Source organism: Zootoca vivipara, chromosome 16 (assembly GCF_965207765.1).
Source record: "Zootoca vivipara chromosome 16, rZooViv2.hap1.1, whole genome shotgun sequence".
NCBI classification, from domain to species: Eukaryota; Metazoa; Chordata; class Lepidosauria; order Squamata; family Lacertidae; genus Zootoca; species Zootoca vivipara.
In genome coordinates, this window is record NC_142599.1 from 26,803,719 (window position 1) to 26,819,267 (window position 15,549).

The 15,549-nt window shown below is 47.1% G+C and overlaps 1 protein-coding gene across 1 annotated transcript; it reads left to right on the forward strand.

The window, feature by feature from the left end:
- The first annotated feature begins 2,775 nt into the window (after positions 1–2,775).
- LOC118076218 (uncharacterized) lies at positions 2,776–10,684 on the forward strand. The gene is made up of 3 exons (XM_035098845.3): positions 2,776–3,202; positions 6,681–6,863; positions 10,339–10,684. Exons 1-3 carry the CDS (start codon positions 2,885–2,887, stop codon positions 10,441–10,443), a joined length of 606 nt encoding a protein of 201 aa, XP_034954736.1. The 5' UTR covers positions 2,776–2,884; the 3' UTR covers positions 10,444–10,684.
- The last annotated feature ends 4,865 nt before the right edge of the window (positions 10,685–15,549 follow it).

Here is a 15,549-nt window from a genome sequence, read left to right on the forward strand (position 1 = left end):
AGATGAGCCTTGGTGGTCCCTTCCAACTCTACAATTCTATGATTCAATGGGTACAGAGAGGAGAAAAAGAGGTTTGGGGGAGTCTTCAGAGAAGGGATAAGGAAGCTGTGATGCTTCCTTTGAGGTTGTTAGACTCCCATCTGCTCAGCCAGCAAGAGCAGGGAGGATGAGATTTGGAGTTTATCCTGACCTAGATGCAGGATTTGCAATCATAGTAGTATCTACCCAGGTGGCGCTGTGGTTAAACCACTGAGCCTAGGGCTTGCTGATCAGAAGGTCAGCGGTTCGAATCCCTGTGACGGGGTGAGCTCCCGTTGCTTGGTCCCAGCTCCTGCCAACCTAGCAGTTCGAAAGCACGTCAAAATGCAAGTAGATAAATAGGAACCGCTACAGCGGGAAGGTAAACGGCGTTTCCATGTGCTGCTCTGGTTTGCCAGAAGTGGCTTTGCCATGCTGGCCACATGACCTGGAAGCTATACGCTGGCTCCCTCGGCCAATAATGCAAGATGAGCGCGCAACCCCAGAGTCGGTCACGACTGGACCTAATGGTCAGGGGTCCCTTTACCTTACACGATTACAAGTGATCCAGGGAACTGGATTACTCTGCCTCCTGTGATATAGTCACAGGTGAATCAGAGTCCAAAATCTTCTCTGGTGTCTTGGTGGCACCTTGAACTACAGCTATGCCAGTGCTCTCGTCATGTGGCATTTGCAATACCCACACAGGCTGCATTAGAAGGAACAAACTTAACTTAGCAGTAGGCTGCGGCTACAAGGCTATATACAAAAGTTTAACTACTCAGATCTTCTCGGCTTCTTTCCCCTGCTTGTCTCACCCACAACTGATCTAAGGTAAAGGTAAAGGGGCCCCTGACCATCAGGTCCAGTCGTGTCTGACTCTGGGGTTGCGGCGCTCATCTCGCTCTATAGGCCGAGGGAGCCGGCGTTTGTCCGCAGACAGCTTCCGGGTCATGTGGCCAGCATGACAACGCTGCTTCTGGCGAACCAGAGCAGCGCACGGAAACACCGTTTACCTTCCCGCCGGAGCGGTCCCTATTTATCTACTTGTACTTTGATGTGCTTTCGAACTGCTAGGTGGGCAGGAGCTGGGACCGAGCAACAGGAGCTCACCCCATTGCAGGGATTCGAACTGCCAACCTTCTGATCAGCAAGCCCTAGACTCTGTGGTTTAATCCACAGTGCCACCTGAGTCCCTACAACTGATCTACACATGCCTAAATGCCTCAGGACCGCAATACCTCAAGGGCCGCCTCTTCCCATATGAACCTACCCGGATCCTGAGGTCATCTTCTGGAGCCCTCCTTTCATGTGCCACCTCCTTAAGAGGTCCGGAGGGTGGCAACACGAGAAAGGGCCTTCTCTGCAATGGCTCCCCATCTGCAGGGGCAGAGGAAGGGGTGTGTGGTGGGGGTGGGTTGCCCCGAGTGTCACCACTGAGGGGGGTGACAAAGTGCCATGCAGCGCTCACCGTGGGGCCTGCAGCGAGCCCGAGTCACATGTCTCTCCTGGGAGTGATGCGGTGGCTTGGGCGCCTGCAGGCTCCGCGCTGCCCAAATGGTCCGCCCACCGCCTCCCCCTCAGCTGTAGGGGAGTTGAGTGGGAGGTGGCAGGCAGACTGCTCGGAGGCCCCACGGAGCGTCCTGCCCCGGCTGCCCTTGCTCCTGGGTGCAGGGCACACGCGCCGCCTCAGGCGCCCGATCAGCTTGCTACGCCTCTGCCCGCCTGTGGAGTGCTCTCCCCAGGGAAGTTCACCTGGCACCTTCATTATACACCTTTAGGTGCCAGGCAAAAACATTCCTTTTTAACCAGGCCTTTGGTTGATCTTATTTACATCCTATGCCAGGGGTCGGCAAACTTTTTCAGCAGGGGGCCAGTCCACTGTCCCTCAGACCTTGCGGGGGGCCAGCCTATATTTGGGGGGGGGGGGATGAACAAATTCCTATGCCGACTAATAACCCAGAGATGCATTTTAAATAAAAGGACACATTCTACTCATGTAAAAACATGCTGATTCCCGGACCGTCCGCGGGCCGGATTTAGAAGGTGATTGGGCCACACCCGGCACCCGGGCCTTAGTTTGGGGACCCCTGGCCTATGCAACCTTGATAGAACACATAGGCCTCCGAGGACACATGGCAATTAGTGGAATGGCACCTTAGTTTGAAAACAGAAATGACTTAAAAGTTAAATGTAATTAAATAAACATCTGTTGTCTATTGTTGAGTATTGATTATTCTTTCCTGTAGAAGTCACTGAAAACCAGCGCTTTCCCCCCTAAAAAACATATTCTGGGGTAATCTCATTTTGACTCAAGAAAACCACCATTTTATAGTTCAAATCAGGAGAAAAAACAAATACAGTAAATGGACAAAAGTACAAAGATTTACAAAATGTCTACCCCTGCATCCCCCCAGAAAAAGCACTAATTAAAACAATTGAATATTGGGAATAAAATAAAATAAAAACCCAGCTTCGAGACCCTCTTCTGGGTGTTCGTCCTTGGGAAACCCCCCTCACCTCTGAGGGCTCTCTGGGCAGAACAGAGTGACAAAGAAATCAATCTCCTAGTGCCTGTTTTGATTGGTAGACAGTCGCTTGTTATGAGAGGTATTTGAATCAGAGGAGCAAAAGGGATCTCCCAGAGGCTGAGCCTGGAATCACAAGTCTGTGCTGGGTTCTCAGAGTTGACTCACTTTTCTCCTCTCTGATCTGGCTGCCGTGTGGACATGTCTTGGAGGTGGCGGGGTCCTTCCAGTTGGGGTGGGCGGAGCCACCAGGGGGCGGAGCCTCCTCCATCTCTATATCTGTAGGCTCCTTGCCCCCAGCCGGGCAGCCTCTGAGTTCCCAGCCTTTCCTTGCCACAATGATCAGATCCTGGCTGTGTTTGCCGCTGCTCCTCCTGGGGGCCTTGCTCCTGGGGCAGCCGGCATGGGGGGCAGAAGAAGAGGAATTGCAGCAGCCAGAATCAGAGGAAGAGTGGCACTGTTGTCGAGGAGCAGCACGGAAGCTCACATCGGAAGAAGAGTATGAGGAAAGGGCGAGTCACGACCAGCGTAGATTGAAAGATGATGAATCTCACTATCTCAGGGATTACTTCAAGGAAATGATTACAGATTACTTTAATGCGCAGAACCCCAGACATTTCTATAAGCTATACGAGGATGCAGAATTAAAAATCAAGGTAAGAGAAACAGGTGCCTGGGAAGCCCCAGGGAGGGGAGATGCTCTTTTTTCTCACACACCCCCCCACAAAAAAAAGGTTGTCCAGATTAAAATACACGCCTATGTTCTACATATCTGGGCAGGCTTGCCTAAGCAAAAAAATGCTTTTATCATGCGCCAAAAAGAATGCAGCAAAGGCGCCTCCCTGAGATAAATAGGCAGGGAGTTCCAGAGTGTAAGTGCTGCCACTCTGAAATATCAATTTCTTACAGATGGGGAATGAGCACTATGTGGCACCAACTGAAGCAGCCAAGCGGGCACGTATGGGGTAAGGTGATCTCGCCAGTAAACTGACCCCAGTCACACCATTAACAGTAGAAAAATCAGCAACCAGTGCAAATATCTGAGCACAGGTGTCATTGTGACAGGGCCTCACTCCTGCCAGCGATCGTGCTCACTAACTGCAACTTCTGGATCAAGTGGGAGAGAAGCCCCACACAGAGTGTGTTGCAGTATTCCAGTTTTGAAGTCACCAGTGCATGAACTATTGTCAGGCTTTCCTTGTCCAGAAATGGTTGTAACTGGTCCACAGTCACAGATGGTAAAAGGCACTTCCAGCCACTGAGGCTACCAAAAGAAAATAAAAAGTTTTTTTATATGCCAGCACAGCAGCAAGGATGGTAATTGCAACCAATTGGGAAACATCAAAGGTACCAACAAAGGAGGATTGGATTTCTAAATTTAGTGAATATTTGTTAATGGCAGCAGCAGTAAGAAATCAATCAAAACAAAAATTGGAAAACGAATGGAAATGCTATGAGGATTATATGAAGAAACATTACTCAAAAGATGACATGCTAACACGCTTAGAATAAGAGATATGAAGGAAAATAAAAATAAATTGAATTAGAAATAAATTGAATATAAAATTGTACAGAAAACACAATGCACAAATGGTAACAAAGATACAACATCAGTCGGAAAAGCGACGGGGGGGGAGTTGGGGGGGAGGGAAAGGGGAAAGGGTGATGGGAAATTGAGATGGGGAAAATGATGCAATGAATTGAAATGTACTTTTCTTTTCCTGTTACCTTCTTTATTCTTTATTTTTGTTGTTGGAGATATTGCAGAAATGGAATTGCAATGAATGTATTGATGGTATAAATTACAATAAAAGTCATTTAATTTACTGAGGCTGCCTTCAGCTGGGAATATAGCCGATCTGACTTTTGTATGTCCTGGGGTTCATGGGGGTTCCCTTCGGCTGCAGATGTTGCTGAATGCCCAGAATCGCTGACCATTAGCAGTGCTGGCTACTGAACCCGCTGGTGTCCAAAAACATCTGGAGGGCCACAGATATTCCCCGCTCCTCTTTTTGATTCCTTGGCAGGCCTTTCTCTAGTCCTGATGCACCCACCCTGCCTTTGTCTCCTCCCTCTGCTTGCTCAGAAATACCAATTAACTAAAAAAGAAAAACATGGAAAGGTTGTAGCATTTGGGACGTGCAGCAAGAGGTGACATGACAGAACTCCTGGCATGGAGAAAGTGGGAATTTTTTTCTCCCTCTCTTATAACTAGAACAGGTATCCCCAAACTTTGGCCCTCCAGATGTTTTGGACTACAATTCCCATCTTCCCCGACCACTGGTCCTGTTAGCTAGGGATCATGGGAGTTGTAGGCCAAAACATCTGGAGGGCCGCAGTTTGGGGATGCCTGAACTAGAACTTGGGGGCATCCAATGAAACTGGATATTGGGAGATTCAGGAGGGATAAAAGGAAGCCATTCTTCACACGGTGCATAGTGAAACTATGGAACTCCCTTGGGTGGCTTTAAAAGACTGGACAAATTCATGGAGGAGGAGAAGGTTATTGATGGCTACTAGCCACAATGGCTATGTGCCAGAGGCAGCCACTGCTTCTGAATACCAGTTATTGGAAACTGCAAGAGGGGAGAGCATAGCTATGGTGGCTAGGAGCCACTGATCACTCTCTCTGCTGTGACTGTGTCTAATCCTCATTTAAAGCCATCCAAGTTGGCGGCAATCATTGGCTCCTGCAGGAGTGAGTTCCGTAGCTGAACCATGCGCTGCATGGAAGAACTTTCTTTTATACCAGCAGGTGCTGTCTTATCATGGTGTCACTGTAAACCACTGCTTTTTTATTATTATTTTAAAATAAAGTTTATTATTGATTTGTACATGTACAACAATTAAATAAAAAACCCAACTGAACAGAGCAGACACAAAAACAAAATCCCCTGCTAAACCACTGCTTTAATCACTCTAACACATTTATATTCTCACAGAGAATTTGTGTGTGTGTGTGTTTTTTATGATACAGTAATAAAAAAGCCAGCACTCTGTTGCCTTTCCAATCACTATTTTAGCAATGGGTTTACTTATTCCTGCCCCCTACAACTTGTCATAACAAACTAAGTTTTAGAAATAAATTTACAGGTATTTAGAGTGATTTAAATAAAATGAAATAAAATAAAATTATCACTTTTGTGCAAATGAAACATATCAGATGTTAGTTAATTGGATAGAAGATAGAGATAGATAGATAGATAGATGATAGATAGATAGATAGATAGATAGTCCAATAGACCCAATTCTGTGGAAAGGGAACTGCAATTTCATGGGTGGGCTTAATAATGGAGAACCGTGATCGGGCAGCTCCAGGAGTCATCGTCTGTCTCACCCCCCCCCCCCCGCCATCTGAGAACATCCAGTGAGATTTTTGTTTTGTTGTTCTAAACTGCAACCTTCAGCTTTTAGTTTTCTCTTCATAGGATTCGAGGGACAAAAATCTCTCTTGCCTCTACCCACTAGGCTGATGGGCCACAGAGGAACAGGCCCAAGAACTGGGGGTGGGACGGTGAGGGGGAAGGCCTTGCTCTCTGTTTCCAAAAGGGAAGGGCCTCTTGAGGGGACCACGCCTAAGAACCTACATCTTCTGACCTGGCTCCATAAGCCACAGGTTGAAAGGTGAAGGCTGTTGTTAGGAGCTGGGTGAGACAACATTGGGGCAAAAGAAAAGCTTTGCATATGCTTTGAGGAGCCAGTGTGGTGTAGTGGTTAAGAGTGGTAGACTCGTAATCTGGTGAACCGGGTTCGCTTCCCCGCTCCTCCACATGCAGCTGCTGGGTGACCTTGGGCTAGTCACACTTCTCTGAAGTTGCTCAGCCTCACTCACCTCACAGAGTGTTTGTTGTGGGGGAGGAAGGGAAAGGAGATTGTTAGCCGCTTTGAGACTCCTTAGGGTAGTGATAAAGCAGGATATCAAATTCAAACTCTTCTTCTCTTCTTCTTCTTCTTCTTCTTCTTCTTCTTCTTCTTCTTCTTCTTCTTCTTCTTCTTCTTCTTCACCTTCACGTTCTGAGGCTTGGGCCCTCACCTTCGAAGCAGCCACTGGGATTCGGTTGAAGCCCTGGCTCAATGCAACATTTCACACTGAGAACATGAAGGCTTGAAATGTCTCTCCTTCTTGGCTTCCAGGATGCCCCAGGGTTCATAACAGAATTCACAGTGTATATGGTGAAGACCAATTGCACGAGGGATGATGAGGAGCTTCTTGGCCAGCCGCCACGCCGCCGCATCAGGAATTATGGCCTCATGAGTGATGAGGAGTCGTCAGAAGATCTGTCAGTCTGCCATCCTCTGTCTGGTGAACACGAGGAGGTGAGAGAACAACCAGTATTGTTCTGCATTTCTTTTTCTTTTCTGCCGAATAATTTTTATTAATTTTCCAAATTTTTAACAAATCAGTGCTAAATTACATCAAATTTAATGCAATTTTTCCAATGACTTCCCACTCTTCTTCGTTGATGTGTTATTGCATATTTATTTCCAATTCACATTCCATTCCTTATATTTAACCTTAAATTCCACATTTTAAAATTTAATTTCTCCCCTCTTTCCCCCTTTCCCCCAGCTATCTGTTTATCAATTCTGGCTTGTATGTTTTCTTATTCCCTTAAAAAACAAAACAACAACAAATGAGGTTACCCAACCCCTTGCCTCCCCACCTTAAACCATTACTTGTTGTTTCTGTATTATTTCTTTCTCTTCATCTTGCTTGTGTGTAAAATCTGGATCTATCCTTCCCACCATTGTTCCCCTTTGGCCATATCCATTCCCTCTCCAGATTGCACTGTTGTATAAGTTCCCATTTCTACCACAGCGTCTCCACTCCACCATCCATGGTTTTCAAACCCAACCATCTGGCAAGCTCAAAACAGGAAGCATTCTCCTACAAACAATGCCAGTGAAACCAGCCCACAAAGCCAGGGGAGGTGGACCATAATTCCTTGCAAACACAGTCTGTTTCCCTGTTCTATGTTTCATTGAAGCTATCTGGAGACTTTGACTCGATTTTGGCCAGATGCACTCTGTATATTCAAAGTGTATTTGACTGTATTGAAAGTGCACAACTCCCCCCCCCCACAAGAGTCCCGGGAACTGTAGTTCATTAAGGGTGCTGGAAATGGGTGCCCCTGTAAAAAGGAAACTACAATTCCCATAATTCTCTGGGGAAGAGAGTGGATAGAGGGGAAAAAAGGTTCTCTCCCTCTCTTCTAACACTAGAATTCACAGACATCCCATGAAGCTGAATGTTGAAAGATTTGGGACAGACAGAGGAAAACACTTGTTAAACTGGGGGGGCTCCCTCCCACATTAGTCTTGATGATGGCCATTAATTTGGAAGGCTTTAAAAGATGAATTCGTGGAGGAACAGGCTGTCAGTGGCTACTAGCCACAATGGTTATGCTCTGCCAAAGGGCAGCGTATTCCCCCAGGGGCCAAATGGATGTCTCTTCTCGGAAGCTGACAAGGAAGGAAGACCTGAGCAACACAGCACAGTCCCCACTTATGATTCCCAGCAGCCGATGTTCAGAGGAGGGAGAACAGCCATGGTAGCTAATGGCTAACAAGCTGGGATGAGGCTTCTTCATCAGGTTTTGGAGTTCCCAGAGAACCTTGTTTTTTCTGCCTCTGCAGGCAGTTGATTGCCAGGAAAGCTCAGCAGCAAAGAGTCACACATCAGCTATGATTCAGGACCTTGGACAGGTCCAAGAGGCCTGGCTAAGGGAAGCACAATAAAGATATTAACCTCTGCAGGCAGTAGTAGAGCCTGCTGAATCAGGCCAGTGGTCTGCCTCGTCCAGCATCCAGTTCTCACAGAGGCCAACCAGATTCCCCAAATGGAAACCCACAAGCAAGACATGAGCAAATTCCAGCAGCTGGCACAGTGTACCTCCGGTTGTGGACAGGATCTGTGCCGGAGGTCCAGCCGCATCCCGAATTTTCCGCAACCGGAGGTGCCACTTCTGTGCATGCACGCAGCACAAGAAAAGACTTCTGCGCATGCACGAGCAGCAAAACCCGGAAATATACTTCTGGGTTTGCCGCTTTCGCAACCCGAAGTTTACGTTACCCGAGAGTAACGTAAGCCAAGGGTCTACTGTATTCAGAAGCATTGCTGCCCTGGCACCATAGAGACAGAGCATGGGCATTCTGGCTAGCAGCTATCAGTAGCTTTTTCCTCCATGGAACCAGCTGAAGCCTTATATAGGCTGAAATGGTCCGACATGTGGCAGGCTTCCCCTCCCCCCCCCAACGTTGTTTTTGGTTTTAAAATATTACATTCATTGCATTTTTTATCCCAACTTTTCCTCCAAGCAGCTCAAAGTGGCATACATGGTTCTCCTGCTCTTCATTTTATCCTCACAACAACCCTGCAAGGAAGGTTAGGCTGAGATTTTTGAAAATCTGAGGCTGGAAACTCCCCCAAAGCTCCTCTTCCTGGTGGTAAAAACAAACAAACCCCTCTGCTTAATACTGAATTATAACTGACCCAATGCTACTCAATGGTTGCACTGAAAAAATCAGCTGTTGCTGGAGCCCAGCTCCCTGGGTCTAATGTTATGGCAGGTCCATGTCTGCTTTATTGATTTGACGATTTGTTGAGAGGGTTAAGGACTCTTGAGACATGGCTGGAGAATGCTGTTCTCCACTCCCTCTGATTCCTGGGACTCGGCCAGCCCTTTCTCTGCTGGTCGAGCATTCACACTGCTGGGTTTGTTTTGTCTGTTTGCTTTTTGCAATTCTTCAACGTATATAAGCTGGAACACTTCTTTTAAAAAACAGAGTACATATTTCCCGAGTGCCAAATGCTGCACCCAGAATCCCTGCCTGTGTTTGTTGTGTGTAGTCATTAATCATAGAGTGGTAGAGTTTGAAGGGTCCCCCAAAGGTCATGTAGCCCAACTCCCTGCAATGCAGAAATCCCAAGGGAGCCCAAATCGACACAACCCTTTCTAGCATGTTCTCAGGGAGAGCCCCAAGGCTTGTCTTGAAGAGAAGAGTGGAGGTGCAAGCATACCTCGGTTTAAGTACGCTTTGGTTTGAGTACTTTCAGTTTAAGTACTCCGCGGGCCCGTCTGGAATGGATTAATCCACTTTCCATTACTTTCAATGGGAAAGTTCGCTTCAGGTTAAGTATGCTTCAGTTTAAGTATTCTGTGGGCCGTCTGGAACGGATTAATCCACTTTCTATTACTTTCAATGGGAAAGTTCGCTTCAGGTTAAATATGCTTCAGTTTAAGTACTCCGCAGACCGTCTGGAATGGATTAATCCACTTTCCATTACTTTCAATGGGAAAGTTCGCTTCAGGTTAAGTATGCTTCAGTTTAAGTACTCTGTGGACCGTCTGGAACGGATTAATCCACTATCTATTACTTTCAATGGGAAAGTTCGCTTCAGGTTAAATATGCTTCAGTTTAAGTACTCCGCAGACCGTCTGGAACGGATTAATCCACTTTCCATTACTTTCAATGGGAAAGTTCGCTTCAGGTTAAGTACGCTTCAGGTTAAGTACAGACTTCCGGAACCAATTGCGTGCTTAAACTGAGGTACCACTGTATATTGAAATGAGTAAAAACAGGCCCTGCTGGACTGTCTAACACAGGCATCCCCAAACTGCGGCCCTCCAGATGTTTTGGCCTACAACTCCCATGATCCCTAGCTAACAAGACCGGTGGTCGGGAGAGATGGGAATTGTAGTCCGAAACATCTGGAGGGCCGAAGTTTGGGGGTGCCTGGTCTAACATCTCTCTTCCTTTGGTTTCTGCCTTATTCTCCTTCTGCTTTCAGATCCAGAAATGCACGTTTTCATTGTATATGGGTGGACGAGGCAGACACCAGATCGTCGATCATCGCTGCAGAGAAGTGGAAATTGTTGAAGAAAGTGAAGATTGAAGCCCCTGCCTCCTTTCCAGACACTGCCGCCAGCCAATTGTGGGGTGGGGTGGGGAGGAGACACCCCCCCACACACATTTGGTCCACTCCTTTCCTTCCACGGCTGCAACATAATCACTTAGAAGCAAATCTGGCGTCCGAATCCAGCGCGGTCCCCTCCTCCCCGTAGACACTCTGATAGATCTCCCCACCCCCACCTCTGTTTTCCATTGTTCTGAAATAGGATAATAAAATTAACTTGCACAAGCATTGCCATGTGACTTGACAGCTCAGTCTGTTCGTCCAATTTAAACACCTGTGTCTTCATGGAACCGTAGAGTTGGAAGGGATGCCCCCCCAAGAGTCATCTAGTCCAACCCCCTACAATCACAGCTAAAAACGCTCCCTGCATGATAGCTAGGAGCCCAGGCTCACAATCAGCAGAATCAGTGTGGAGAAATTGGACCGCTGAATATTTCCCCCTCTAAAAGGAAGGAAGCTGATGAGGGCGGTGGGGGGGGAACCCTCCTCAAATCTACCTCCATGACACGATATATTTCATATGTGCAAGGGGCTGGCTGTTGGCACAGGGGACTATTCCAAGGCACGACCACTGGGTGGGATGCTAAAGTGGTACAGTCCCAACACGGTGAAATATTCTGCCAAAGGTGTCACAAGTGGAGCAGCCTGGCTCTGCCCACAAGGGCAGCTGTGGAAGTTCTTCCGGTGCCTCTGCCCTGTTTTTGGCATTGACCAGACCCGGACCCGGTGGATGAACTGAAAGTCATCATGATGGTGTAGCTGAAGGGAGGAAAGGGAAGCTGGGGGAGATGCAAAAGGGCATAAGAAAATCCTGCTGGATCAGGCCAAAGGGGGCGCACCTAGTGCAGCAGCCTGTTCTCACAGGGGCCAAGCCGTTGCCCCAAAGGGATGCCCACACAAGCAGGACTTTCGCTGCAACTGGGGTGGGGAAAGCAAGCATCCACTGTAGGGAAGATTCTGGTTTTGTCCACAGTCTGGAGTGAATGTGCCCATCGCGTTCAAACACAGACACCAACCCCATGCACCGCCCAGAACGTGGATTTGTGGTTTAAGCTGAGCTACTGGCAAACTGGCCTACGCAGGATCTGTTCTGTACTTACAAGGTTGGCTGAGGGCTGCCTCTTTTTTTCACATTTTACAGCTGCTTAGAGGAGCTGTTATCTCCCTCGTGGGTGAACAACAACAACAACAACAACAACAACAACAACAACAACAACAACATACTGCTGTTTTATAATGTGCAGCCCCTTCCTGGGAAATTGTACAGAGAAAAGAAGGGCTGTCTGATGGCTGTATCAGGGCAGGGGGCAGCCATCTTGATCTCTCACAATCTCCCTCATATCCTTACAAGGACATTGGACAGGGGCAGCCATCTTGTTCCCCATGCAGTTTCCCAGGGCGGGCAGCATGTTATGACCTGCAGCCACTTCCTGGGAGCATCTTAAAATAGCTTCCTCCACCCCATGTGCCAACGGGAGAAATATTAACTGCTTTTAAGCAGCTGTGAAAGGAGGAAGGAAGGAAGGAAGGAGTATCACTTGTATACAGTGGTACCTCGGTTTATGAACACAATTGGTTCTGGAAGTCTGTTCATGAACTGAAGTGTTCGTAAACTGAAGCGAACTTTCCCATTGAAAGTAATGGGAAGTGGATTAATCTGTTCCAGATGGTCCGCGGAGTACTTAAACTGAAGTGTTCATAAACTGAAGCGAACTTTCCCATTGAAAGTAATGGAAATTGGATTAATCCGTTCCAGACAGGTCCACGGCGTTCGTAAACCGAAAATTCATAAACCAAGGTGGAAACCGAAAATTCATAAACCAAGGTGGAAATCAGACCACACGATGTTCAAAGAACCATAGACTCATAGAATTGTAGAGTTGGAAGGGAGCCATCATCTGAAACATATGCCAGCGACCTCACTTTATTTTTCTGATATGCATATCAGGAGAGTCACGTTGCCCATCAATGCCATGGGTGGTCTGAATAGGAACATTGCGCAAAGTGCAAAATATTTACACAGAATTTGGCACACAGCAAGCCCGTGGGTCTCTCCCTCAAATAGAATGGAAGTTGCAAGAAGATTGCAACAGGTTTGCCCTTTTAAAACCAGCTTATCTAGCCGTTATCTCACCTTACTGGCAATCTGTGGTTACGCCTGTTAGAACATATTTGCACGACTTTATTTACTTCTTGTTTATCTCACACCTTTTCGTCTAAAGATCTCCAGGTGAGTTGCGTGATTCTCCCCCTCCTCATTTAATCTCCACGACAACAACCCTGCAAGTAGGTTAGGCTGAGAGAAAGTGACTGGCCCAAGGTGAGTTTCATGGTTGAGAGTTGGTGGGGATTCGAAATGAAGTTTCCCGCACTTTCCCCAAGCCCCACAGAGAGATGAAATCAGGTGGAGGATGAAAGGTGAGGTCCAGGTTACAGATTTGCCATCTCAGCGAAGCTGCCACCTGGTAAAGCTTCTTAATACATTAGCAGTCACCTTTTCAGGAGCTCACATGAAACCAAAAGGTGCCAATATTGTTAGTTTATTGGGACATTAAAAAATAATAATCCAAAGCTGGCCCATCTCTCGAGATCACCTGAGCTCTCACCTGGCCCCTGAGATGTTTGCTAAGCAGGTACTTCTGCAGTATTGGAATGGCGCCCTGTATAAAGTCCTTGCCAACTAAATCCCTGGTAAACTGACCCTTTCAGAATGGAACCTTTCTATCAATTGTTTAAAAGTATATAAAAAACAACACTGTTATCACCAATCTCATTTCCATTCCGGTGCCTTGGATGTTGATGTTCTTCCATGGTCTTTTTAAAATAGCGCTTGACTTCCCCTGTGTTTTGTACTTAAGTGATGGCAGTTGCTGACCTTGGCAGGAGCTGTGTGGCCAGAGGCAGGGGACTGGGTGGGCCAGGGAGCTGGCAAGGAAGAGGACACAGGGTTGGGGGATGAAGCGAGGGGAGCAGATGAGGGGTAGGGTGAGTTGGGGGGAAAAAACCCTGGGATCAAAGCTTCCCTCATTGCGAGAGGTGAGGTTGCAGGGAACCAGACAGAGGGCCTCCCAGCAGATGTCAAGGCAATAAGCAATTATTTTACTTTTAGAAGACAACTGAAGGCGGCCCTGTTTAGGGAAGTTTTTAATGTTTGATGCCGTACTGTTTTTAATATTTGCTTGGAGGCCGCCTAGAGTGGGCGGGGTATAAATAATAAATTATTATTATTATTATTATTATTATTATTATTATTATTATTATTATTATTATTATTCCAAGTAGCACCAGCTTCTGGGGACTAGCTGCGATTCCTTCATTGCAGGGGGTAGGAGAAGACAACGCTTTGGAGCCTTTTTCACCTCTACAATTCTATTATTCTTTGCTAGCATTTCCCAGACTCTGGATGTGTGCACACAGCCACCCTCTGGTTGGGGATGTTGTTGGACACTTCTGGCTTTCTATGTCCCCCCCCCAAAAAAAATCTTACAGTTAATCTTAGTGGCTAAGAGTGAGCCATCCACTGCAAAACTCCAAGTTAGGCAGGCTGCTATTTTCTCCCTCCTCAACAGGATAATAATTCAAGCCGACCTCATAGGTTTATTGTAAGGCAAAGGTAGTTAATCAACCTTCCACCCTTCTCACCTTTGGTCAACTCTCCAGGGGCTGCATGCCAGCGTTGGGTGCAGTCAAAGGTGGGGGGGGAAGTACCCCCCCAAACTCTATCACAGAGGGAACATTGCCCTCTCCAGCCAGTCGGCACAGATCCAGTAATGGGGAGCAGGGTGTCAGGGTTATCGCCTCCTCTCTGTTTATCAAATGATTGATCTGATCAGAGGAGAGGGGTGATTTGCAGCTCTGTCAGGGCTCTGTTCGCCCCAGTGTAGTAATTCGGAGCAGGGCCTTCTGGGTGGCGGCCCTGGTCTGTGGAAGAGCAACCCTTTCCAGAAACAATCAAAAGCAATTTTGTTCTGATAGGCTTTCCCAGATTGATAAATGGGCCTTTACCACCAAAAAAAAAAAAGGTAAAGGACCTTTGGACAGTTAAGTCCAGTCAAAGGGAACTATGAGGTTGCGGCGCTCATCTTGCTTTCAGGCCGAAGGAGCTGGCGTTTGTCCACAGACAGCTTTCCGGGCCATGCGGCCAGGCAACCACTTCTGGCACAACGGAACACCGTAGCGGAAACCAGACCGCATGGAAACGCCGTTTACCTTCCTGCCGAAGTGGTGCCTATTTATCTATTTGCGTTGGTGTGCTTTCGAACTGCTAGGTTGGCAGGAGCTGGGGCAGTGGAACGGGAGCTCACTCCATTGCGGGGATTCAAATTGCCACAAAGGTCTTCTTCGTTAAGGGTTTTTTTTCCCTGGGCGGTTCCCTAGATGAAAAGTATGGGAGGTTGCCTGCTTTTGATGGGATTGCACTCCCTCCGAAGGAGCAGGTAGACAGCTTGGGGGTGCTTTTGGATCCTTTGCTGTCGCTTGAGGCTCAGGTGGCCTCAGTGGCACAGAGCGCCTTCCATCAGCTTCGGCTGGTGGCCCAGCTGTGCCCCTACCTGGACAAGGGATAGCTTAACTTCTGTAATCTATTCTCTAGTAACCTCTAGGTTAGATTCAGTGCCAGATTTATGTATAAGTTAAACAAGCTATAGCTTAGGGCCCCACTCTCTTGGCGGCCCCCCAAAAATTTAAAGGAAAAAAAACCTGGATGTACATTTCCAAAATATGAGATAAAGTATATATACTTCTTAATTGTATTTCAGTATTAATATACTTCTTCTTAATTGTATTTCAGTTCAACAATTACTTTGATAAAATACATTTTTTGTGTGCAAATGGCTTTAGATACCTATTAGATACCTGGAAACGATGCCTTATGAGGAACGGCTTAGGGAGCTGGGTATGTTTAGCCTGGAGAAGAGAAGGTTAAGGGGTGATATGATAGCCATGTTCAAATATATAAAAGGATGTCATATAGAGGAGGGTGAAAGGTTGTTTTCTGCTGCTCCAGAGAAGCGGACACGGAGCAATGGATTCAAACTACAAGAAAGAAGATTCCACCTAAACATTAGGAAGAACTTCCTGACAGTA